Source organism: Talaromyces amestolkiae, assembly GCF_001896365.1.
Source record: "Talaromyces amestolkiae strain CIB chromosome Unknown scaffold2.1, whole genome shotgun sequence".
Lineage (NCBI taxonomy): Eukaryota > Fungi > Ascomycota > Eurotiomycetes > Eurotiales > Trichocomaceae > Talaromyces > Talaromyces amestolkiae.
In genome coordinates, this window is record NW_024468038.1 from 82358 (window position 1) to 106714 (window position 24357).

At 46.6% G+C, this 24357-nt stretch overlaps 5 protein-coding genes across 5 annotated transcripts; 2 read left to right on the forward strand and 3 right to left on the reverse strand.

Annotated features, from left to right (window-relative positions):
- Positions 1 to 978: 978 nt before the first annotated feature.
- BHQ10_001323 (uncharacterized protein) lies at positions 979 to 1563 on the reverse strand (the record flags this gene model as incomplete). The annotated part of the gene is made up of 1 exon (XM_040873347.1): positions 979 to 1563. The coding sequence occupies one exon, from the start codon at positions 1561 to 1563 to the stop codon at positions 979 to 981; it is 585 nt and encodes a 194-aa protein (XP_040729828.1).
- Positions 1564 to 3969: 2406 nt separating this feature from the next.
- Positions 3970 to 7233, reverse strand: BHQ10_001324 (uncharacterized protein; the record flags this gene model as incomplete). The annotated part of the gene is made up of 6 exons (XM_040873348.1): positions 3970 to 4613; positions 4672 to 4863; positions 4912 to 5349; positions 5404 to 5738; positions 5790 to 5887; positions 5938 to 7233. 6 exons carry the CDS (start codon positions 7231 to 7233, stop codon positions 3970 to 3972), a joined length of 3003 nt encoding a protein of 1000 aa, XP_040729829.1.
- Positions 7234 to 8577: 1344 nt separating this feature from the next.
- Positions 8578 to 10652, forward strand: BHQ10_001325 (uncharacterized protein; the record flags this gene model as incomplete). The annotated part of the gene is made up of 8 exons (XM_040873349.1): positions 8578 to 8742; positions 8797 to 9200; positions 9262 to 9377; positions 9434 to 9611; positions 9664 to 9978; positions 10036 to 10365; positions 10425 to 10496; positions 10559 to 10652. The coding sequence occupies 8 exons, from the start codon at positions 8578 to 8580 to the stop codon at positions 10650 to 10652; spliced, it is 1674 nt and encodes a 557-aa protein (XP_040729830.1).
- A 332-nt stretch (positions 10653 to 10984) lies between these two features.
- On the reverse strand, positions 10985 to 11784 carry BHQ10_001326 (uncharacterized protein; the record flags this gene model as incomplete). Its single annotated transcript, XM_040873350.1, has 4 exons — positions 10985 to 11092; positions 11161 to 11557; positions 11614 to 11699; positions 11755 to 11784. The coding sequence occupies 4 exons, from the start codon at positions 11782 to 11784 to the stop codon at positions 10985 to 10987; spliced, it is 621 nt and encodes a 206-aa protein (XP_040729831.1).
- Positions 11785 to 22816: 11032 nt separating this feature from the next.
- On the forward strand, positions 22817 to 24157 carry BHQ10_001327 (uncharacterized protein; the record flags this gene model as incomplete). Its single annotated transcript, XM_040873351.1, has 1 exon — positions 22817 to 24157. One exon carries the CDS (start codon positions 22817 to 22819, stop codon positions 24155 to 24157), a length of 1341 nt encoding a protein of 446 aa, XP_040729832.1.
- Between the last annotated feature and the right edge of the window lie 200 nt (positions 24158 to 24357).

Consider the following 24357-nt stretch of genomic DNA (forward strand, 5'->3'; position numbering starts at 1 on the left):
GTATAGTGAATTTTGGAATCACCTTAACCAACTGTTTAGTAGTCCCAACTTGGTGATTACTGAGTATGGTCCGCAGTAGCATAGATCCTTGACAATTATGTAGGTACCTACTCGAGGCCGTTGATGTTCGAGATCGACACTCATCATCCTTGATGATCCTTGATAAGATAGATACATGGGTAGGTAGTATTCGGCGGCCCTTGCCAATAATCACTCGAGAACACCGAATGTCAGACATTTTAAAATTCGAAATTATTAAATTACGTTCGTTTGAATGACATCCAATCCCGGTATTCGGCCCCAGAATTGACTTGGGGCACGTACGTAGTAGGCTTACGAATTGAGGCTGAAACACATGTTCCGAAACAGAAGTATCCCCATATAGAAACACCCAAAGTACTCTAGACTACGAGATGAAACTTTCAGAAAAAGCAAAGACAGTACGTAGTGTATTGCTTGACTCGGTAGGTAGAACCCCATATATTCAAGAATCCAAAAAAGCTATCCTATCTACTGGGTATAGTATCCGTAACCCCTGAAATAAGTCAAAAACCACAAAAAAGCAAAGTTCCCAATTCCATGTGTATCATCATCCAGTTAAGGCAACCGGGCCTGACGTCTGGTTTTTCGTTCGTATGTACAAGGTAATACTCCGTATTGGTTTGTACATTGTAAGTTGTCTGTCGTTAATATATGTCCCAGTTCCTTGTTTTTCTATATGCCTGATATTTTCCCAGAAGTCCTCCCAAAAAGATATAAAAAGTTCCCAATAGTCCGTCGTAGAAGTTTAAAAGGTGCGACAAGCTACTTCACTCTGGCTGGAGACAGTGGAAAGTGCGTGGCTTGTCGCGAAGAAAGAAAGAAAAGACAAAAAAGGGAGTTTTCAGTCAATTCAATTGACGTTCAAAGGGCGGGTCTACCTGGACCTGTCTTTAGATTCTCGAGTCTCAATGATCGAACCTCAATAAAGCAGAGAGTTTAAAGGATAGAAGATCCGAGGTCGAGCTTGAGCAGATCACTGCTCTCGCACGAGTGGGTAGCCCAGTTGTCGTCGGGAAGCAAGTAGGCAGCAGCACAGGCAACGTCGCCAGCAGCGCAAGTAGCAGACTCGCAGGTAGAGTCAGTAGAGCTAACGGCGAAGCCCATGGTGGTGAAATCGGAGTTGTCACCCATGTTGATGCAGGAGAGATCCCACCAGATGGTGGGGTTCTCGTAGGTGTACTCGTACTGCAGAACGTTGGTCTGCTCGGGGCTGAAGGAGATCTTGATGGAGATTCCGCCGCCGTTGGGGTTGGTGCGCCAGTTCTCAGAGTAGGTCTCGCCGCTGTTGAGGGTGTACATGTCGCTGGAGACGTCGGACACGGACCAGAGGTAGACGGTCTTTTCCATGTTGTTGACGATCTGGACGCCGTCGCTGGTGATGTTGGTGCTCTCCTGGCGGGCCATCAAATGGCGGTGCATGGAGTGCGCATGGTGGCGCACGTTGTTGAGGTTGTGCACAGCGGGGAGGGCAGTTGCAACGGCGCTGAGAGCAGCGAAAAGTCCGAGGGCCTTGGAGAACATGTTGTTTTTGATATTTGTTTTAGAAACAAGAAGAGTGTTCTGATGTTAGGCTTGAAAGAATGTATTCAATCTTTTCAAAAGACTGTATAATCTCTATCAAAGAGATTGAAGTGTGATTGATGAAAGCTTGGAGGCTTAAGAGAATGGCTACTCTCACGAGAGTTGAAATGAATGATCAATAACTGTTAGGCGAGGGACAGAGTCTGGGAACGGGGATCGTCCATCTTATATACAAGCGCTGAGTTTGTCTGACTGTGTGCCCATGTGGGTGGGATGAGGGGCGGCCTGTTGTTTCAGGTACGCACTCAGGGTCGCTAGCATTTAGCCGTGTTTCTTTCTCCATTTGGCGTTCTTTTCTTTTCTCTTTTCCGGTAGAGTTTTTTCGGAGCGGTGCGGTGTCCACTGTCCTCCACGCAGTCCAATCCGATGCCTTCAGACCACAACTCCAACGGCGCGATTGGGAGGAATCCGACACCCAGTGCCCATCCGTCCCACCGGTCAGGGCTAGGGTCAGGCACACTTGAGATTAGACGGTGCTAGTTGGATGTAGTCTGACACGGAGCAGCCCGTTATCAGACTAGAAAACTAAATCGAGGCGCCCACTTAGGTGGCGCTGGCCGGCGCTGGCCAGACGCAAAGCCAAGAGAAAGCATCGATGAAAATTGAGATTTTGGGCGGCACTAAGTGCACTTCGCAGAGACTAAAGGATCCAGACCGGATCAGCCATGGGATTGGCAGACAAGCCTCCCGCTTGTTTAGTGCATCGGCGCACAATCGATCTGGCGGGTTCTATTGGAGTGTCCCTGAGATTAGCGTGGACACGTTGGCGCCAGCTGCAGCCTCTGACTGTTCTGACATCTGTAGAACGTAGAGTGAACATAGCAGAGTGTAAGACTGTCTGCATGATGACCACAGTGTCTGTCCCTTTCTGTCGTGTCATGTGGTTTATCCATGGGGAGACGTGTCAACCGTGGAAGCAGAAAGAGAGAGCCAGTCGGGAGGCTGTCCACTGTGAGTCGCTGTTTGGTTTGTTTGTTCCTTTTTTTTTCTACTCAGGCACAGTCATGTGATTAGCCAATCAGTGCCTAGAAAGATGACTTGGTGGTAATATGATTGGCTGGTTATGCCCGACTCGTCCCGCTCCGTGCTCCATTTTTTGGTGCGTGGGTTTATTCCTTTGATTACTCCGAGAGCGTGGCATTAACCACCTGTAGGACGGCAAAGTACCATGGATGATGGCCAGAACCATTAGGCATCTGCTCAAACACTCAACAGCAAAGCAACCGGCTATCGGTAATCACTCTACAACGCTATCAGAAAATTATTCCCGTCCTGGACTAACTCAAAAGTCTCATCGGTGAAATCGCTGAAATGACATCTTGCCGCATCATGATAGACGTGAAAAATCAAGGTACGTAAAACACGAGAAAAAGGGCCCAATACTCCATCCAGTGGCGAACATCGTTGGCGGGATGGACCGAACAGAGCCTACAGTGGACACTGAACGTGACGAAAATTTTTACATGTGCCTCAGGCTCTGCTCAGCAAATCAGACGCATGATATTTCCTCTTCGACCCATCTCTTTTTGTTCTGACTTGCAGAGTATCCATCGTATCGGATGAGGCGGATTTCTCCTACTCTGGATTCTGGACAGAGGGATCCAAGTAGCCAGTGGCGAACGCATCCGGATTTTGCAATCCTTGTTGCGGACATCGGCTCAGACGGTTCGACTCAAGACTGTCTTCATGAGGGGCGAGGCCATTCTGGGCAGCCACCACGTGTCCAGCAATAACGCCATGAAAGATCGCCAACTCTATTACAGTAGTATTCCGAGAAGGAACCGATGAGTTAGACAAACACGTAGTGATCCATCATTCGCTCTACTATGTATGTCTAGTTCGAAATGACATGTGTTCTTTGTGAGGAAGAAGAAGAAGAAGAACGAAAACTTTGTTCCTGGTACCTTGCATATACTAACTTTTTACTATGTAGTAGTCCAGCCAATGACAGCCGCCTATCGCTTACCGATTCGCTCCGATTTGATCTGTCAGGAAATGTTTCTGCCTTAGATATTACTACATAATATCGCTTTCGTTCATAGTGCATGTGAATAGTAGATTGGTGGTGTTGTCGGGATATGAACATGTTCCTATTACGTAGATGGCTTCGGAGTCGACAGGTCATGTATTACTTTGACAATGGCAATGCCACCTGAAAGCTCTCTGATAGAAATTGATGGAGATTGAAGTGCTATGTATATGCAGTCAGTATGCAAGAAGAGAAAGGTTGAATTTACACGCAAATCTTAGCTCTGCTCGCTTCATCGGTTTTAAAACTACGTAGTCGGTTAATAATCGTTCAAGAAGAAAATCACTCATTGCCGCCACCTTGGAGTCCACTCTGGATCACCAGTACGGCGCTCGTATTCCTGCAAGACTAGAAAGTGCCCCTTCGCCCGCACTAGTAGCACCGTCTTCCTTCTTCCGGTGTCCTGCCAGCTCCAAATTGATTTGGCGGTGAATATGCACCAGCCAATCAACATAACTCTGCGCCTCGTTGTTGCGGTCTTCCACTAAAGACCGAGCAAACTCGTATTCTGCACCGTCGATGCCCTGTCGCGCTAATTGGATAGTGACTGCTTTGGATCCGCGAACGGTAGAGAGATATTGTAGTAGGTTGCGCACTTGGGCATTCAAATGCGTCTCAAGGACTGGGATGGATGACGTGTTCGGATCTAGGGCTTGCAGAGATGTGATTCCGGGTCCAAAGAGGTCTTCAAGTAAGTTGGGCGATACGAAGGAGTGTATCCAGAGGAGTATGCCTTGTCCGTTGTCGATGAGATATGCTCCTCCTTCTTCGACGCGTGAGAAGGACGCCCGCAATGCAGGAGGAACCTGCAGCTGGCCTTGTTCGTTGGCAAAACCATCCTCGGCACTCATGTTGTGGATGGGAATGATTCGTGGATACAGATACAAGGACAATTCTAGGCATCCAATCGAACGGAGCATTCGCAAGTCGTGTACACGTCGGTCTGCAGTCTCGCTACCTCCTGTATAACACGTCTGTCAGCTCTTATCTTAAACAAGTGATTAGCAAGAATAACCTACCCTTGAAGGCTCTCGACTTGAGTAGACTGAGCATGTACATAGAGAATTCTTTGAGATTCTCTGGCAGAACCAGCTGACCAGGAGGATGCGATCCAGAGAAATTCTTGCGGTATCCGGAAAAGATATCTACTGTCTTTTCCGTGATACTCGCCCGGATATCCTTCAATGTCTTGTCCCCCGCTTTTGAGGCAGCTATTTCACATCAGCATAGTAGCAGAAACCAAAGCATAGATAACTCACCTTCTTTGGCAATAATAGCAACAACAGCATCCTGATCAATACACTTCATCGTCTCAATGCCTCCCTCATTAACACCAGCTACAATATTGATACACCGAACCCGTCGTTGGCCATTGGCTGCGGTGTATAGTAACGCAGCTTGAAAGTGTGCGTCAAGTTTGGGATCAAGTTTTCCATCGTAGCTGAAGATAACTCCGAGCGCCTTATCAGCATCTATCGTTCCAATTTCAAGGTCCGCGCCGAATGTGTGCTGCAAGAAGTTGCCGTGATATGCCGAAACTTGAAGCCCGTTGGAACATCGAACCTTCATTAACGCTTGATATCCAGTCTCACGGGTTACAGTGTGAGATATCTCTTGCGAAAGTTTCAATGAATCCCGAGGGGAATGGAAATTAGGGTAGAAAAAGCATTCGCCACCAGATATGGCCGCAGTATAACCTACGCATGATCAGTCCAACCCAAAAAGTTATCAGTATCAACAGATTCCCTCACCTATCGTCGTCAAGTCCATGAATGATCCACCCGGTGCCGCGACAAAAAAGTCAATGCCAACGCCGGCCTCTGTCAATTTGGTTGCGACCGCCTTGTAGTCTGGATTATCAATGGCAAATAGCTTATTTTCTCCGTCAGGCGCCTGGCTTTTGTCTTTCATGACAAGTTTACCGGGTCCAAAAGTAGGTAGACTAGCTAAACAAGAAATAATCTTGCCGCCGGTCGCTTGTAATGCGGATATAGCTGCTTTGATCGTGGGTAGTAAAGTAGATTCAGGACTTTTGACGCGTGAAAACAAGGTTGGTAGTTGCTCAAGTAAAGACGTGATGACGGCCCTAAGTACATGTCAGTGTACCTTCACCATGGTCATTGCTAGATCACCATACTTTGATTCATAAGGATCCACAAAGAGACCTTCACTAAGAGGGACGAATGGCTCTTCCAAATCAGTCATTACCATCATCTGCGCTTTGTCGAGACGAGACTTTCCTGCCCGTTAGCAAATATGTCCAAAACGTAGAGGAGATTGCTTACGCAAATATTATAAAAGTGTATCTCCCTGTCGAACGTGACAATGCCAATCTTTGACCCCTCAGGGACCTTTCTCGTCTCGGATTCGGTTTCCTCCGCTTGCTCTTCTACGCCGTAAAGCGCGTTGATGATGCCATCACATACCCCCTTTAAAAACCCCCTATTTACAGACTCCTGGCTAACATCAATCAAAAAGAGCTGGTGTAACCCAGCCGGCTCCTTCACCCAGTATTCCTTGGGTACTGTAAACTCAACTGTCCCCAGCATCAACTCAGGCCGTTGCAAACGATCAACGCGCACTCCAGACGGGTCCACAGGAGCAAAATATTCCGGTGGGACATCGTTCGGGAACGTACACATATTGCAAACGAACTTGTTACCCCCAGAGCGGAACGTCATGAACGGGTTGATGTATGTCCTACACCTTCGACATCTTGGTGGCCCAATGTCGCCAAAATCAATCACTGGCACAGGTTGTTCCCCAGCATCCAATTTTGCCAATGGCTGTAGAATCATACCCAGAGGGAGGCCGGTCGATTGCAAAAAGTCTGATGATGATGGTATGTTGTTGAGGGTCAGCCGCGCGACTTTCGGTGACGAGTTGCCCTGGTCATGTGCTATGAAAGGAATAGACGCTGGCGGAGGTACATGGCGTTCCATGGTAGGATAGACATTGTTGAAGTAGTATTGTGCGGGAACGTCTCGCGATCTAGGAACACTGGGGATCTGTTCGGGGTCAATTTTTCCTTGCGTAGGAACTGAGCCAGCTCCTCCTCCCATCTCTGGTGCAACGCCTGGTGCAGCGCTAGGTGGTGTTTGCCCTATTGGAGCTCCGGGGAAAGCTGCGGATGGTGCCGGCTGTTGTTCTGGTTGATTCAAGCCAGTGTTGAGGAATTGCGACTGTAGGTTGGTCTGCGAAGCAAAGGTGTTAAGACCCTGGGCGTTGGGACCTCCTATATCGTGATGCGCATGTCGATGTTTCTTCTTGTGACCGCGAGCACCGGCGTCCGAACTTATGCCCAGCCCTTCCATCTGGGTAGCCAAACCACCCAGAGCAGGTCCTCCCAGAGCTTGTGGTGGTGAAGGTACAGGCCCTGGTCCATAGCCGACACCGGGTTGACCAGGAAACTGCGGAGGCTGTGCTGCTCCATATGGCGGTATTCCGGGATGTTGTATCGCTTGGCCCGGAGGGGCATTGGCATTGTAATATGGTGCGGGCGCAGCTGACTGTTGTCGATTTGGATCCTCCCCTGGAGCGCCGGCATAGCCAGAGCTATGATATGTACCGTATTCGGCCATTGCGACTCATGGACAGCTATCGAGGATGACGGTATTGCGGGGATCCGTAACGTAAACACCTGATTGACGTTGTTTAGAACGGTGCCATCACCCTGTTGTCGTGAGTAAGTAGATAAAGTTTGACCTGAAATGTATTGTCCACAGCAGCACGCAGAATTTATATCACCAATCTGTCCAGATCTGTAGGTACGTGGTGTTTGCGCACCTAGGTTCAAATTGTTAATGGGGGGAAGCTGGGGTTCGACAATTGAATTGACCACCAAAAGGTCTCTGGTTGGTCGATCCATCTCGGATTTACTTGGCGCCGGGCAGTCGCTCCGAGGCACGTGTCGCGGCCTGAGGCAATCCATACATCTTGCCGACACAGTCAAGCAAGATACATTATCGTTGCCGACTCAGATGTCCTCAAATCCAAGGGATGACCCATCTGGACACCATGGAGTGCTGATTGACTTACCTCTACTTTCACACGACAACTTGAAGCTGTAAATACTTAGGTGTAGCTATAGTGAGGCGCGAAGGGAATGTGCGTTACCCACATGAACTATCAGCAATTGAAGATTGCAAGCTGGAATGCATACACCATCCTATTTTGCCCGACTGCAGTGCAGTCTGGAGTATAATACATTTTCTTGCTAGTGAGCATCAAGTGTAACTAAGCATTGCTCTCGTGTGATATCCTGTGTTCTTGTGTATACGTGCTAGACATACGTTAGGAGGGGTACGGAGGAGAAGAGTAAGGGAGCTACGGGTCGGCCCTTCCATCCGTTATTTACTCCTAGTTCTCCACGACTTACTTCTGCTTCTACTTCTGCACCTACTCCTCTTTTCCTTTCTCACGAATCAACGACAATGTCGTGCTTGCTCGTGTCAGTGTCGTAGCGCGTCTAGCTGCAGTCCGTTATCAATCACATCGACCAGCTAGCTCAGAGGTGGGTCGGACATGGATAGATAGCTACACCTCGTTGCTGTGGAATATCACCCGACAGAAGCCAATCCCGATGCTTCTTTCTAGCATGTCCAATTTGTCGAGTGTACGACACCGCTCATTCATTTGCCGGATATATCCCTGGCTTCCCTGAGACGAATTACCCGGCTTTTTTGTTATTGCTTTGCAGCACATTTATCCTTATCAGTCAATCATTTAAGGAATCATTCCTGGTAACGCAGCATACAACAAGGGAGGGATACAGATCATACACAGATAGCCAGTCTCGCCACAACTTGATCGTCGCACTAGTTGCGCGACCGAGCTGTACCGCCCAAAGCCTCAACGTATATAACGGGTATGTGGTTGGCACTCTCCCATCCTCATTTCAACTTTTTATTATGAGATAAGCAACCATGGCGCTAAATTCGACTGTGCAGTACCCGGAAGGCGTCGTAGTCGAAGATAAAAGTAAAGCAACACTTGAAACTAGACCGCCAGATGATAGTAGACCGTCGGGAGACATGGCCACCATACACGATGACGATGAACGGCTTTTAGCCCGTATCGGGTATAGACAGGTAGGTGTTCCACTTGCACGTCAATTGCATTCTTACTGAGTTCGTCAAAATTAGGAACTCAGACGAGAATTCTCGAGATGGTCAACTGTGTCTTATGCCATTTCAATACTTGGAGTGCTAGGTTCAGTTCCAGCTACTTTCTCGTATCCCCTCGCAGCCGGAGGCCCGGCAGCCGCGGTCTGGTGCTGGTTTATAGGCTCTTGTATGGCAATGTGCGTCGGCAGTTCTGTCGCTGAGCTGGTATCGGCCTATCCAACAGCCGGCGGCATGTACTTTGTCACCAAGCATGTTGTGCCAAAAGAACAGGTCGCTATCTTTTCATGGATCCAGGGATGGTGCAATTTGCTTGGTCAAACAGCAGGTGTATCAAGTGTCGCATACACTGTTAGCCAGATGCTTCTTGCCTGCGTCAGTATGAATTCAACTTATGAAGACAGCGGCCGGTACTCGTATTCACCGTGAGTGGCCCATCCCGCAGATATCCAAATTATAATGCGACTGTGGCTAATAATTGGCTAGGACGGCTGCTCAGACAGTACTTGTATCGATAGCAATGCTCTGCGTCATGGGTATCATTTGCTCTCTCACCACAAAAACATTGCACCGGGTTATCCTATGGTTTGCGCCCATCAATAGTAAGATATAATCTGATCGTTTCCCAAACCCTGCACTAACCGTATTACTCGTCTAGTCCTAGCAACAATTGCTATATGTACTGCGTTGCTATACTTGACACCCGAATTACAGTCCGCTAAATGGGTGTTCACTACTGTGACAGATGGGTCAGGATGGGGATCCAAGTCTTTCTCGTTTCTTCTTGGCTTTTTATCTGTGACGTGGACAATGACTGACTATGACGGAACGACTCAGTATGTATCTTTGTCATGGCTGAATTCACATTTACTGATGATATGCCTATAGTATGTCTGAGGAAACTCATAATGCTGCTATTCAAGGGCCAAGAGCTATTCGGACTGCGGTTGTTGTATCCGGAATTTTTGGCTGGTTTCTGAATGTGGCCATGTGTTTCTGTATCAATGACTTGGATGCAGTTTTAACTAGCCCGACTGGAATGCCTGCAGCGCAGCTTTTTCTCAACGCTGGTGGTCGAATCGGAGGAACTGTAATGTGGTTCTTCGTGATTCTAGTTCAGTTCTTTACCGGATGCTCTGCAATGCTGGCTGATACTCGTATGACTTATGCATTTGCTAGAGACGAAGCTCTTCCATTTTCGAAGTAAGTCACGCGGTATTCTTGATTAGTTGTTATAGAGCTTACCTGACCCTGATTTAGATTTCTAGCAAAAATCAACGGGATAACACACACTCCAGTAAATTCTGTCTGGTTTGTGGTCTTCTTCAGTACCATCCTCAACCTCATCGCCATCGGATCGACCGAAACGGCAACAGCAATTTTCAACGTTACCGCCCCAGCGTTGGACATTTCATATATCTCCGTGATCCTTGCTCATCGGATATACAGAAATCGTGTCCAATTCATAGAAGGTCCATTCACTCTTGGACGCTGGGGACAACCCGTGAATTGGATCTCTATAGCATGGGTTATTTTCATCAGCATTATTCTATTTTTTCCTCCCACGAGACCAATCACAGCGTCAAATATGTGAGTGTTACAGTCCTCTTACATAATAGTGTGATAAACTGACCTATGATACTTTCCAGGAACTATGCTATATGTGTGGCCCTCTTCATCGCTCTCTTCTCTCTATCATGGTGGTGGCTATCCGCAAGAAAGTAAGCAACAATATCCAATTTACCAAAGCATTTGTTTCAGTATTTTTCTAAACGGAGGACAGCAAATACATCGGTCCTCGCACCAAAGAGCTTATGCAGTCTGTTCCGGAAGATGATTATGATGATGTCGATCATCGGAACTCAACTGATGTGTGATAGATTTTCGGTATATTGTGTCGATGCTAGATTTTGGGGTTTTAGGTTCAGGTTGCAGACTTTAGAACGTGATAGAAGAATTTCATTACGCTAGTTGGTATAATCCATAATGAAGACTGTATTCCTAATACGTGCGATCGATTGAGAAATAGTCTTGGGGTACTTTTTTACGTGATGTTACATTTCAAAGCACCACAAAATCCTCGTGGCTCTCTTTCCCTACTCGGCTCTTCCATAGCAAGCTCTTCTTGCCTATTAGAAGCTTCCCTCCCCGATAACCTGGGCTCGTTCTCGCTTACTGCGGGTTGACTGGGAGTCTGGCTACCATGTAGTCAATTCCCACCGATAGCAACCTTGGAGACCGTCTCGTAGAATGCCTTGCCCTGACTTGTGGCAATTTCCAATTCAAGCGCGGTAGGAGAGCGAGAGCCATCAGCGCCCTATCGTATGCATTGCATGAATTAGTCGAAGTTCCCCTTCAGTTTCTGTGGGAAAGGGGTATGCATACCGCAAACGTCCCAGCACCCCATGCACTACCACCATGCACCTCATCCAGATTTGCCAACATCGGAAAAACAGTCTTATACCCCAGCGGCACATAAATAATCCCATGATGCGCAAGCGTACTCATCGCAGCAATGCAGGTACTCTCCTGCCCACCACCCAGCGTCCCCGTAGACACAAATAAGCCCGCATATTTACCCCAGTAACCGCCCGCAGCCCAGATTCCACCGGTGCGGTCCCAGAATGCTTTCCATTGAGCGGGGAAGTTGCCGTAGCGGGTTGGGATGCCAAAGAGGACGGCGCTGTAGTCCTTGATGGTGTCGACTGTTGCGACTGGATAGTTGGATTTGGGCGGTGCGTGCATTTTGGCGAGGACGTCCTCTGAGAGGGTTTCGGGGATTCTGCAAGTTTATCAGTCTCGTTGTCGAGACAGTTGAGTGGTGGTAAAGGTGCTTACTGGAAGATATCGGCTTTGCCGCCAGCAGCTTCTATTCCAGCTTTCTCAGCTTCGGCCAATTTGAGAATGTGGCCGTACATGGAATACTACATTTTAAATCAATTATATGCTTAGCTTCACAGGCAATGTCAAGATACATACGAAGAGAATGGCGATTCTTGGAGAAGACATATTGGTTGCTATTAGCTATACCAGGAGCATAAAGAGCACGTTGAGGTTAATTGAAACTGTTCGGCCGTGAGTCAAGATTAGCACCACAGAATATAAAGAGCTTGGTGCTTACATACTGAGTTTTTTGTGTTGCAAAGTCATGGCGCCATGATGACGCTGTCATTATTGAGATATCGACGGATTAGGAGACCCTAGAGTGTTACTTTGTATTTTCCCTCATCGTAATCCGCGTTCACTAGGCAAACATATTGAAAGTCCGAGTTCTTTCACATGGTTTTCAATTGGTAAATAGTGTCCGTTCTGTAAGTGATGATGCAATGATCCCTCATTCCATAACTGCTTTCTGACACGATTAGGGCTTAGGGCACTACCGCTACTAATCTTAAAATTCAACCAGTAGTCGACCTCAGTAATAAAGTCGTCTCATACTTCTATCCAACTCAGAAAATTATGAAATAAGGGTTTCTTAGTCTATGGTTAGGGCAGCCGGTTTTGACGCAGTGTAGAAACATAATGGGTGTCTTTACTCCTTTTATCATCAACAATTCCCTAATCCGGCTACCGTGAGTTCTTGGAAGAAGCCTTCATTTCCCTAACCCTAATATTATCCATCAGACTTGTATAATGTAGAAAGTCATTTTCGTCTTTCTGAGATGGCATTACCATCAATCAATAATAATAATAATAATAATATATTGCAACTGAATACGTATTGATTGGTCTTTGCTAGTATCTATACCAAAATCTTGACACGCAAGTCGACAACGGCCGTACCGAGTCCTGTGCGATCAGCAAAATGCCGGGTCTGTTCCAGCAACGACTGCGCTGCCAGCTCGATCTCAGAGCATCTCTCCAGTTTTCGCAGGTGCTGCGGTGACCATTCTGACTGCGGCTAACGTATAAATTAACAGCAGACTGAGGGTCTGACTGAGAAGGATATAGCGAAAGCTATCGTTATTATCCCTACTGCCGCTACCCATAAACAGATGCCCAACGACCGGGTCTGTATCCAGGACCCCTGGCCGCTTTCCTGCCTGGAGCCTAGCTTGATCGTGTTATCAATTTGGATGTCCATGCTTTAGTGAATGTATATTCTGTCATGGTTCGTTCCAGAAAGTTCAAAGGGTGATGAGCGGTTGAACTGGCACTTCATGCATTGCATAGTTATGTTTTATACTAAGTAAATGATAGCCGTACAATGTCCCATTAAGGAGCTAAACTAGCATGGGGGTTCCAAGACTAGGCTGTTTTTACATATGAATTTGGTTCCTTTTTAATATTCGATTCTTGTCCCAAATTCTAAAAATAGGCCAGAATCAACCGCATGAGCATGATTAAGAGAATTCCGATAGTGACGAGAATTGATGGATGCATTGGAGTCTCATGCCTCATATGCCCTAATGCCTCACGAGACTCACAAAAACCATGCACTCATTAAAAGGTTAACTACGTATCTCGCGAATCAAGCCTCACTCCGCATAGTATACATTTAGTAAGCGGTAATAATAGTAACTTAGTTAACTATAGGAATAGGAACCCCATCTTTCTAATAGGTCTATGGTTGTTTACGCGATGTTACGACGACTAGTGCTCTGCTTTTCACAGGCCGACAAGGATTGGCACCACTTTTGCCCTGGCAAATAAATTAATACCAGCAATTGCTAAGTGGTGAGAAACCCGAACACAGCAAGCAAAGTTCATACCACCTCCTAAACCCTAAAATGCTAACGCCTGGGCTGAACGAGCACATTGATTGTAGTACTAGGTAGCTGATAAAGTTTCCAGAGTTGAACGCTTTCAGCGAAAACGAACTTTGTGCATGTTGGTTTCAACTCCGATTCTATCCTCTACTTTGCAGAATAGATTGACTTACCATTCCATTTGTCAAAATCTCGTGCAGTCGTATGACAGGGGACACGGACTCGTGGACTCGTGGACTATACTAGGGTAATACATCAATACAACCAACCATGACTCGCGGAACTGAACCTTCAGGCCCCCTTCATAAGACACTAGTTATCTGGGCTTGAAGTTAAGAGTGAAGGCAAACTTGTCTTTCACTTTGTGGCGTGTGCGTATGTGGTACGTACAACGTACTTGGTTGACGACGCAACGGCCGAAGGGTCCGAACCACCGAGAAAATGACTTGTCAAGACTCCACATGTCAAGCTGACCTTCTAGAAAAGTAAATTCGTGCGGCCGCCGGTGCCGGTCACCCTGTTAGGGCTTAAGCTTCAATCTAATATAATTCGCCTAAGCACACGGCGGCGAGTAAAATATGCCGACTCACTTACTGAGTCTGGAAAATGGAATAGAACTATGATCCGTCAGCCGGGCCATTGGGATTCACTATTTACTAGTACGCACGCAGCTGCACGAGGCTGAGTGAGACAGATTGAGGATGATTTAATATACTCATCAACAAATGAAGCATGTTCCCTGCATCTGTTTCCCATCTAGGAATGACGTATAACAGAGAGGCCAATTGGATACGGCCTAGCAATGTATGAACCGAGAATTATCATATCTAGTATAGATACCTGCCTGAATAAGGTTAAATAGCTCGCCATTCCTTCCTACATGGAATTACGAAGCCAAAAGCCCAACACATTACTGAGTAGTGGCACTCGATAGTTGACCGAATGGTATCCATAAGTGCACCAAGAAGTTGACAAGAACGCTGAAAAGATGCATAGAGACGAAATCGTGTACATAGTACAGTTTACACAGTCTAAGCCCACTTTATGTTTCGGGATTTATTAACAATTGCGGACAATTTGAGTGGAAATGTCTTATCATCGGAAACGAGCACAAGCGAAAACCTGCCAGAAACTAACACAAGTCTATCGTTGTTGGTGCCCATACCTCGGGGTTGGCTCGCTTATGCTAGGTATTATTATTGGACAACAATTCCGTGGCTTTATGCTATCATGCACTTGTTTCAACTCTAAACTTGGACCGTGCTAACTCAAATCATTGTGAGATTGGTTGGCCCGAATTTCCTCTCCGGAGTTTCTATGAGCAGGTTGTACGTCGGTGCAGACGAATTCCCTTCTCATTCTGTTTCCGAGTTGTCAGTAACACTACTTTTGCGCATTCTGCTCAGTCTAGCCCTAACTTCAGTTGTAGAAGAAATGGAGGACTTGCTTGCTTTGAGTTTTGGATCCTGTTTTAACTTCCCATAAGCAAAGAGTCATTGGCTAGAGCGGCGAGTCTGTATGTTTTTGGACTAACGGCATCCGGTCTTCTAACACGATGGATATGTACCTCTTCGTACGCTGGATAGTGCCACAGTGGGCGAAATACAGTTCTGAACAAGTCAACGAAGATTTGAGTCAACAAGCACTAAGATTACGTGCCTGAACAACTATGCAAGAACTTAACAGCACAAAAGGATTCGGATTATTCCATATTGAGATCCTGTAAGCAAGGCTGAACTAAACTGAAAGAGTCCAACGGGAAATTTGTCAGTCAGTTGGTTTTGGCCCTGTTGACCTGTTGGCCTGTTGTTCCTCTCTTATATTTCCCAAAGCATGAATTACGGCCGTACGACGTCGTAGTTCGCCACGCTTTTCTTAATCGAACAAAACCAAGAGAAATAATGCATTGCGATGTGAATAAACAATTGAACATGGTCGTAAATGCGGCCCCCTCGCCCTTCAAAAGCCAATCTTTCCACATGGCAAAATCTTAATTAAAACCATCCGGAGTGTCCCTATTGGCACGCTTAATTGCTGTGGAGCTCGCAACTTTGCCTGATTTGGGGGCTTACCCCGTGAGCTTACTTTGCGGTTCGCACACGAGCCTCTTTTTATTTCCATGTACGTAAGTATATACGAAGTACCCACGGACTACCTGGGTAGCGTTTGGAAATTGAACAAGAAACTGGAGAGCTGGAAATCGAGACATGAAGTACATACCCTGCCTCCTGATTGTCGAATTGATCAGCCAAACGATTCATTCGCGGATGATTGCGAATTATCGCGCCGATAAGCGACATAAACCAACATTGAACATATGCTTAGTCCTTCGTATGGAAAGTTCCAACCTGATTCGGGAACAATACACATTACCATACATAGTACATACCACGGTATGACTCCGTATCGTACGGGCAACAGCTTTCCCGCTTAGGGAAAAGCCCCGGGAAGCCTTAGCAGGGTGTACCTATAATAAACCGGAGTACGTACTACTAATCGCAGGCCTCGTCAGCACTAAGATCCTAGTCATCCTACCCTAACAAGCTTAAATAGTAAATAAGCGTAACTAAACTAGTTTTCAGCCCAACAAGCTCATGGTTCCGATAAATGGTTAGACTATCGAGCACCAGTTGACCACCCAACAGCGATAATCAGTTATCCACCGAGAATCCGAGACATGTAATGCTGAAACTCGTGTCCGGAGACACAACCTTGTACCGAACAGAAAGACTCGTTTCATTGTCCAGTCTATGTATTTATTTTAACCTCCCCTATGGTAGGATGTTGCATACTTTTACTAACATAACACCGCGTATTCGTATTTGTAGCACATAAATCTTTCAGGGTTATGACCTTAACAAAGCTATAGGAGCAATTGATCTCCGACTGTTCTCGCAGTGACTCGGCGCTTTTCAGCTCTGACATACATTATTATATTACCATAATAATCATCCAACTCGACCTAACCGATGACCCGTCCTTAAAAGGCCCGGTATAGGGTAATGACCACTTCTTATTTCCAACATCGGAAAAACAAGTTTCAGCTAAGGCCTACCATAGCCCTTGTAAGCTGTCAGAGGTTGGTAGTAGTGCATGCTTACTTGGGACATCCATGTCTGTTGCATTACGTAGTTTCCCGTCCGAGCGATTGTTGGCGGCAAGCAAGGGGGGTGTGAGTGGCACATGTAGCTAAGATTCATAATGGTGGTCTGCGCCGTATGGGATATGGTGCCAAGTTGATTGCCATGTAACTCTACATTCAATAAATGGATGATCGAAAATAATAGCACTGTGCCGACTCACCGAAAGTGGTAGTGAGAGACTCAAAAATAGTCAATGTACGTGTACTCGGGTCCGTAGACAGCTAATGCATCAGAAAAAGGATGTGGCTGAATCATGCTTAAAAACCTTAACGGCGATATACATGCTTAAACCTTGAATAGGAGGGGACAACCGGCGGGATGCTCCGCTCTATTTGGGAGCCAAATACTGAACTGACTCCAGATGTACTCTACTCCATACATACCTGCGACGTATACGAGGACCAATTTTCATTTTCCAATCACATACAAATTTGTGGAAAGATCGTCTTGATGAGCATGCGTAATCAAGTGGGCCGTCGGTGACCGTAAAGCAATGCACGCCAACATAAACCAACCAACATGAATGCATTCATTACATCGCGCACGATGATTCGCTTGTCGGCCTATTTCTAGTTCATTCGACCCTTGAATCGTTGTACTTCTCCCAATACATCCAATGCATTCATCCATCCTGGTTTGCAGTTCTTCCTTGTAGATTCGTTGGATCAAGACCCAAGGCTGTTAAAAATAATTAGCGTCGTTCTAGTACGCAATCCATTGCAGTACTTGCATGATACGTCTTTCCAAAGCTAGTGTTCATGTGTTTAAATTTAGGGATAAAATTAGTTCCCGAAAAACCGAAGAGTGTTTCCCTTTTTGGGTATATTCCGGTGTGAATCCTTAATCAAGATCTTCCTCCTTTACTACAGAAAATGTGGTTTTTACTTGTTAGCCTAGTCGGTTGATTCTGATCTCTAACTATGCAGATACTCAAAAAATAGATGCTGAATATTGGGCTTGTCTTTTCGATGTGGTCGGGTTCAATGTTCAAATTCGGAGAACCGCGGAAATCGATTTTGGGAAGGTACCTTAAGAGCCAAACGGGGAAAGAGATCACATATAGGGCAGATATTCATGCAAAGACGGAGATCGAGCGGGAGATCTCGGAGGGGACACTACAGCTATTAAATTGTGAGCATACTTCAGGCAAATTACATGGTTCTAAATAGTATATAGCGATTGCTTCGATCTTCGTTGTTGTCATTGTGCATGACCAACACAACAATAAATGTGAGATAACGGACTGGCCCGGCTGGATTACCATCTTGACTCTACTCCGTACGTCTCAGCCTGGAGCAGCAAAGGCGAGATGCAGACGAGGGGTTTGAGGTTGCATCTCGGCGCATTCTGATGGAAAGCCGGAGACTAAACCAAGCATCTAGATTAAGAATTGGAATGCTGTGAGGGGATCGATCGTACTACGTAGCTCAGATAATCGAGCCGAAATAAGCTTGTCAGATGGATTGCACGTATGTACTCTCCATACTTGGGTATGTACGCAGTCAAAACAATAAAATTAGATTTTATCAGATGTCGATCTGCTTGATCGTCCTGCTGTGTGTGAATATTTGTGTCACCGTCACATTCCATATGGATCTAATCAAGTTGGTTTGACATGATCTACACGGGCTGGAAATTCAATACATGCCTTTTGTACAGATCCCGGTACGGAGTTTCAAGATATCCATCTTGAAATAGGTTCCTATGCCTGCCTCATTTCAACCACGAATGGATGCCTCGATATTACCATAATACCGATTACATTTTAATGTCCGGTACGTTTCAAGAATGTAGAAGGCTCCGTCATAGTTCTTGTATCAAACTCCTTGCAACAACAAGGGTTACCTACACCCATGATCCCTGCGGGTATGCTTATGTATGCATGTGCAAAAAACAGCGAGTGGAGGAACAAAGATTGGGACCCTACATGCATAATCACTGCTTAGTTACCTGCTTACTGAGCTTAGTAATTCGAATGGTCCCACGGAAATACTGGTCAGGCCGTTTCGATATCCATAAGAATTAGGTAGACCGACCGTATGAAGAGGAACCCAAAAAAAAGTAAAAATTATAAAAGACCCACAATACGCACTGCTCAGTTCTAACGTCTTCTAGTACAACCCGTGATTTTATAATCGACATAGTAATCAAACCATTTGAACTCTGAAGGGCCAAGTGTATGATATATCGCAACGATGACTACGAACTGATTACCGAATGCAGCAAGCCAGATTCTCTAGGGAGCCAATAATGATGGCTCACGCTTATTCTTGCCACTGTATTCCTCCAAGGCTGTGCTGTGCCGGCTATTGAATACTTCCGGGATTGATTAGGGTTTGTCTGATCGCATGTGACTTGACGCTCAACCCACAAATGCCAGACGCAAATCAAAATAAGTTTATTTCCATGTCCAACCGCGCCATATGATCCTTGTTTTGAATATTTCAAGTGTTCTGGGACGTTGGCGTTTCAATGCGTTACTCAGGGTTTATGTAAAATTGAAAAAAAAAAAAAAAAGGTTGGCACTGATCCACACTGGGTCCTTATATACCTTACACGAAAGCACACAAAAGCGAGCATTACGTACCATCGTCCAGGGCATAAATTAACATTGACAAACGTTGTCCACCGGATGGGTCAGGTAGTATTTTGTCTCGGATATCGCTACTTGCTTCCACTCACAGCCTTGTTACAGTAGTAGGTATCGAGTTTAGCTTCCACGCGCGCTGAATCGATCCACAACTTTAATCGTGCAAAAAACAAGAAAGCTTAAAACAGTGAACAAGTCAGTATGTGGTACTCCGTATTAAGTACGGAGTTACGGAGTATGATATACGCATACGTACATACTCCGCGCCGCAGTTGATGAAATCGTTTCAAGTAGGTTAATCCAGCCGAATACGAATTTGCGACTGCATTTTTTGGAATAGTGTACGGCGTACGTGTACTGCTAATACGTCGACAGGAAACGTAAGGATAAGGATAATCAAGCGGGTAGCGGAAAGAAAAAAAAAAATGAAAAGCGTAAATCCATCCAATAGCGGCAGATCTTAGGCGAGTCGCGCCAGAATCGTCGGGATCAAGAACAAGCCCAGGTAAGAAGTTGTAACCAAGCAGAAGGTTAGGATTTGTGTCATTTCAACCGCTCAATGTCAGGCGACAGAGTGCCAAGGGCCAAGGCGTCTATGCCACTCTACCATGTATGGTTGCGACCGTGACCCCGAGACCTTGGCTTGGGATACACACGGACAACTTTAATTAATTCTGGATACGGAGTACTGGTCATCCATGGTTCTGCATCGGCATCGATGAGAACTCGAATTTGAATCGCAGGCCTGTTATGGAGTGCAATCATTACATACGTAGTATAATCTGACTGGATCATGGGGGGGCCGGCTGCTTATGGATCTCTTAGGGTTAACTCCGTTACGTGTTTCGTACAGGGTACACATAAGCATACGCACTTATAGTATGTATTGTCGGTGTCAGGGTTCAGGACCTCGTAACCCGGTGGAGCGCACCAAGACTTGTCTATGCCGTTAGCGTGAGCTTTGGCCACGGCCCTAACGCCTTGACAAGCTAATTATTTCCCCAGTAGGACTAGGGGCTAGTACTAGTAGATACTTAATCAAGTAAATTAACAAGCATAGCCAGCCACAGGCTAAGTGGGCTAAACTAGCGTCTAATGCCTCGTGTTGGATTAAGCTTAAGCTTCGCAAGTCGCGCCAAGCACTGGTGTCAATCTTATTGACTGGTCAGTATTACGACGGTAATTAATAAGTCCTGTATTATATGTAGCGACCATTTAGGTTGCGAGCGTGACCGTCCGTACCATTCCTCGGTCCGTATTCCCTCGTTTGATCGATTGGTCAGGCCGCTTATTTGTGCTCGTTCTATTTCGGGTGCTTGTTGGAAGGTGTCATCACTTGACTATGAGAGACACCGGTATTGAGTCAGTTGCGCACTAACTAAGTTGCCTACACATCTATGTACGTGCTACGTATGTTCGATCAGGCTGTCGTACTTTGTCTCTGGTAGCACAAGACCCGCGTAAAATTCCGATTCTCAAAGCCAAGCCAAGCCAGCCAAGCCTTGTCCTCTGGACTGATCCAGAATCATGATTCATGTTGGCTTTTGCCTGAGATAAATGCAAGAATGCAGGGTGGCACACCTTGCTTTGAGTAAGACAAGATTCTATCATCGACATATGTACCAGTCGGCCAGATATGGAGAAAACGCATCTATGCTTGTTCGTCGATTCGACCCTCACATTCTTTATTTTTCTACTCCACTCCACAAAAGGCTAACGCAGAGGGCAGCAAGTCTTGGATTCTTGGCCAATCTTAGGACCAAAAAGGCAATTTTTTCAGAATGTTGCAATCTTAACATTCATGCCATTACTCGCGCTGTCCAATCAGATATCCTGTCTACAACCAAAAACGGATGAACGGAAAGGTGTCTCAAATTGTGAATATCGGACGGAGTACGACTACGTTGCCCTGACCAACACTTGTCCCGTTTTGACCCTTTCATTAAATTCATTTGTTTTCCATTCTGGATTGCCCTCTGTTTGAATGATTGTGGCGGAGCGCCACACGTCCCAGGAGCCAGAATAATGTATTATGGGGCACGTCGAGAACTCGAACAGTCACTCAGAGGTCGAACAAAGCGAGCCTCGTTCTTTCCTCCCTTTGCAAAATCAGCCCCAACTCAATTTGAATCCCGAGATCACAGATGTGGTTCGTCAAATTTGTCTATATTTCTAATTTTCCACGCCTTTGGCTCCAGCCCCTCCGTTGAAGACTGACACTTGCATGTTGTTCTGATAATCTGATTGAGCAGTCAGCCATTTACCAACCAACACACAAAGCCCTCTTTCTTGCTGCCTGCTCATTAATCACTAATTACCGATCGTCCAGTCGCTGGCGAATGCAGAGTCCATGATCCATCTGTGCGTGTGGACTCGGGTGGAGATTAGGGTTTCCCGACATTCCCACTTAATCGCCAAGTCTAATGCTAGCTTTGTGTCAGTCCGTACGTACGTAGGACGTTCATTGTTTATGCAATCTGTCCTGAAACATGCGTAGGAGTAAGGTGTGCTATCTATACCTGCAATAGGAAGCTTGTTCATGCTTTACCCCATACAGTAACTATGTCATAAATTCAGCGAAAAAGAAAAAGCTACACAAATAAAGTCAAAACGCTGCCTACCGTGCTCTCCTCTACTCTTCGATCTTTGTCGCTCCTGCTCTTGCTTCTTTTTCTCGCGTCTTTCTAAACGTGATTGTAACTGCAGTGAAAGAGGCAAAAGACGAAAATAGTGTGTGGTCATTGTAGCAAATAAGAAGCGATACTATTCGTATCAGCTTGTCTTGGATTGCGCAGACCCACCATGTCTTTCTTCAATTTTCTAGTTCTCCATACATAGAGTCTATTTGATTGCTCTACTCAATGTACTGCGCCGCACTTATCCTGCGCCATTAGTCAGGACTTGTTGGTACCGACATCACTAGTAGGTAGTAAGTCACTGCGTACGTATACGCATCTCCAGATGGAGTTACTCCGTAGGCGACTAACTAAGCTTAAATTCCTTATTCAATATTACCGACCGCCGTAATACGGCGTAAGGTAAGCAAGTAGCCAACCGAGTGGGGCGCTGCTCAGGGCTGTTTACGCATGTACTATGTATTAACATTTGTGGGTCCCCCGGAGGACTCCGTCTGCATTTTCACACTTTAAACGGTACGGATACGACGTAATTTACGTATCCACGGGTTTCGCTATCTTGGCCCCGTTGGGTGACGTTGGGTAAAATTAAAGCTACCGCCCGGTCGCTCTTTGCCCACATGGATGGATGGATGGAGGGATGGATGGATGCATCGCGCCGCGATCTGATATCCGAGAGCCCCTGCCTGTTTGTTCAGTGGTCTTTTTTTATATTATTGTCGCTCCTCCCTTCTGGGCCAAGCTTTACTCCCTCTCTTCCTCCTTCCTTGTTCGCTTCTCTCTTTCATGCTCCATTGAATCTCCTCACCCACTCTCCCTTCCTTCCGTCGACTACATAACTAACTCGACATACAAGCTTGTCCTTCAAGTCAACCGCCCATTCACAGCTCTACATCAGTCCGAGAGATCATCGTGCACGACAGTCGGCAACCGGGAGCAGAGGCTCTCCCAAATCAACTACCAATGGAAACATATCACGGTCTCGTCCGCACTCCGGCGGACGCCATCATCCTATTCGAAGCCTGCAGACTAGGACTCCTTCCTCGCGTACAACGTCGCCTGTCGGAAAAGGAACGACAAGCTATCAAATCAGGCTCTGTGTTTGTGTGGGATGAACGGGAAGCAGGCATGCGCCGATGGACAGATGGCAAATCGTGGAGCGCTAGTCGGGTTTCCGGCAGCTTTTTGACATATCGTGAGATGGAGGGCAAGCGTGGAGGCGGCGTTTCAACATCTCGCAGTGAAAAGACCCCCGACAGCCGGGGAAACAGTGACGACGACAGGGATGGATCGGAAGATGGCCCGGATGGATACCGATACAAGCCAGATGGTCTCATGAAACAGTCGTTCAGCATCACCACCTCCGCAGGACAGCACCTACACCTCATCAGTTACTACGCCCGATCACATCCTACCGCCCCCAACTTCAACCAACCTTCCACTGATCCGGCTCTACGACATATTCGCCCACAAAAGGGTCTCTATCCAGAGTCAACAGTCAATGATCAACAGAACCTGCCGGTTGTCACTCGAGGTCCAATGCCAGGTACCATGACATTGTCTCCCCACATGCACATGGCTGGCTTTCCTCGAAATGGTGCCACTCACCCGCAGTCATATGCTCCTCTCTACAGTTGGCCCCCGACCCCTTCGGCGACTCCTCCCACTGCAACTGTGCCATATCATCCTGGACAAAGCTACCTCCCACCTCTTGGGGGCCCTTCACCTTACGGACAACTACCACCACATCCTCAAGCAGTCGCGGGTCCTCCTCATCCTGCTGCTCACCACCAGCTTCCTACACCTTCTGAGCGATCACTTCACCTCGATACAACACTACCACCACCTGTAGCATCTGGCACTGTCTCCGCACCTGGTTATCCTGGTTACAACCGTTCTCCTCGCTCTGGTCCTATGTCTATAGAGGCACAAAGAGTCCATTCTCCAAGTTATGCAATTAAAGCAAATTTGCCTGGACAGACAGACCCGCGGTTGATGTCTCCTCGGTCTCAAAAACAACCAGGATCCAACAACGAAAACCGGGCGTCTCCAAGACAACCTATCACACCCAATCAATCCCATCTGCCGCCACCTCAAGGGCATGAGGCTCCAGCAACAGGTGCAACCGTGCCCAGCATCGTGACATTTATGAACGGGCCTGCTACTTCACCTTACTCAAAATTAAACGGCAGCCCAAGTTCTCTACGAGTGGAAGGGCCCAAAGATATTCCTAGCGACAAGATTGGATTCGGTGGAGAAGATATGCGCGCTCTTCGACAGTTGGATCGGGTATTCACAGCCTAGTCGGTTTATCCGATCAAGTTACGATCTCAAAAGCAGTCATGTATTTGTTTCTTGTTTGTTTCGCAGCTGGGTTGAACTAGCCTAAGGGCTCATGGAATGGCGTTTATGTTTCTGGGACATGGCGGGGAATCTATCTTGCATTGGCGGTCTGGTTTTTAAGGATTAAAGGGGTTTTCCTTCTATTGATACAGGGGCATTTG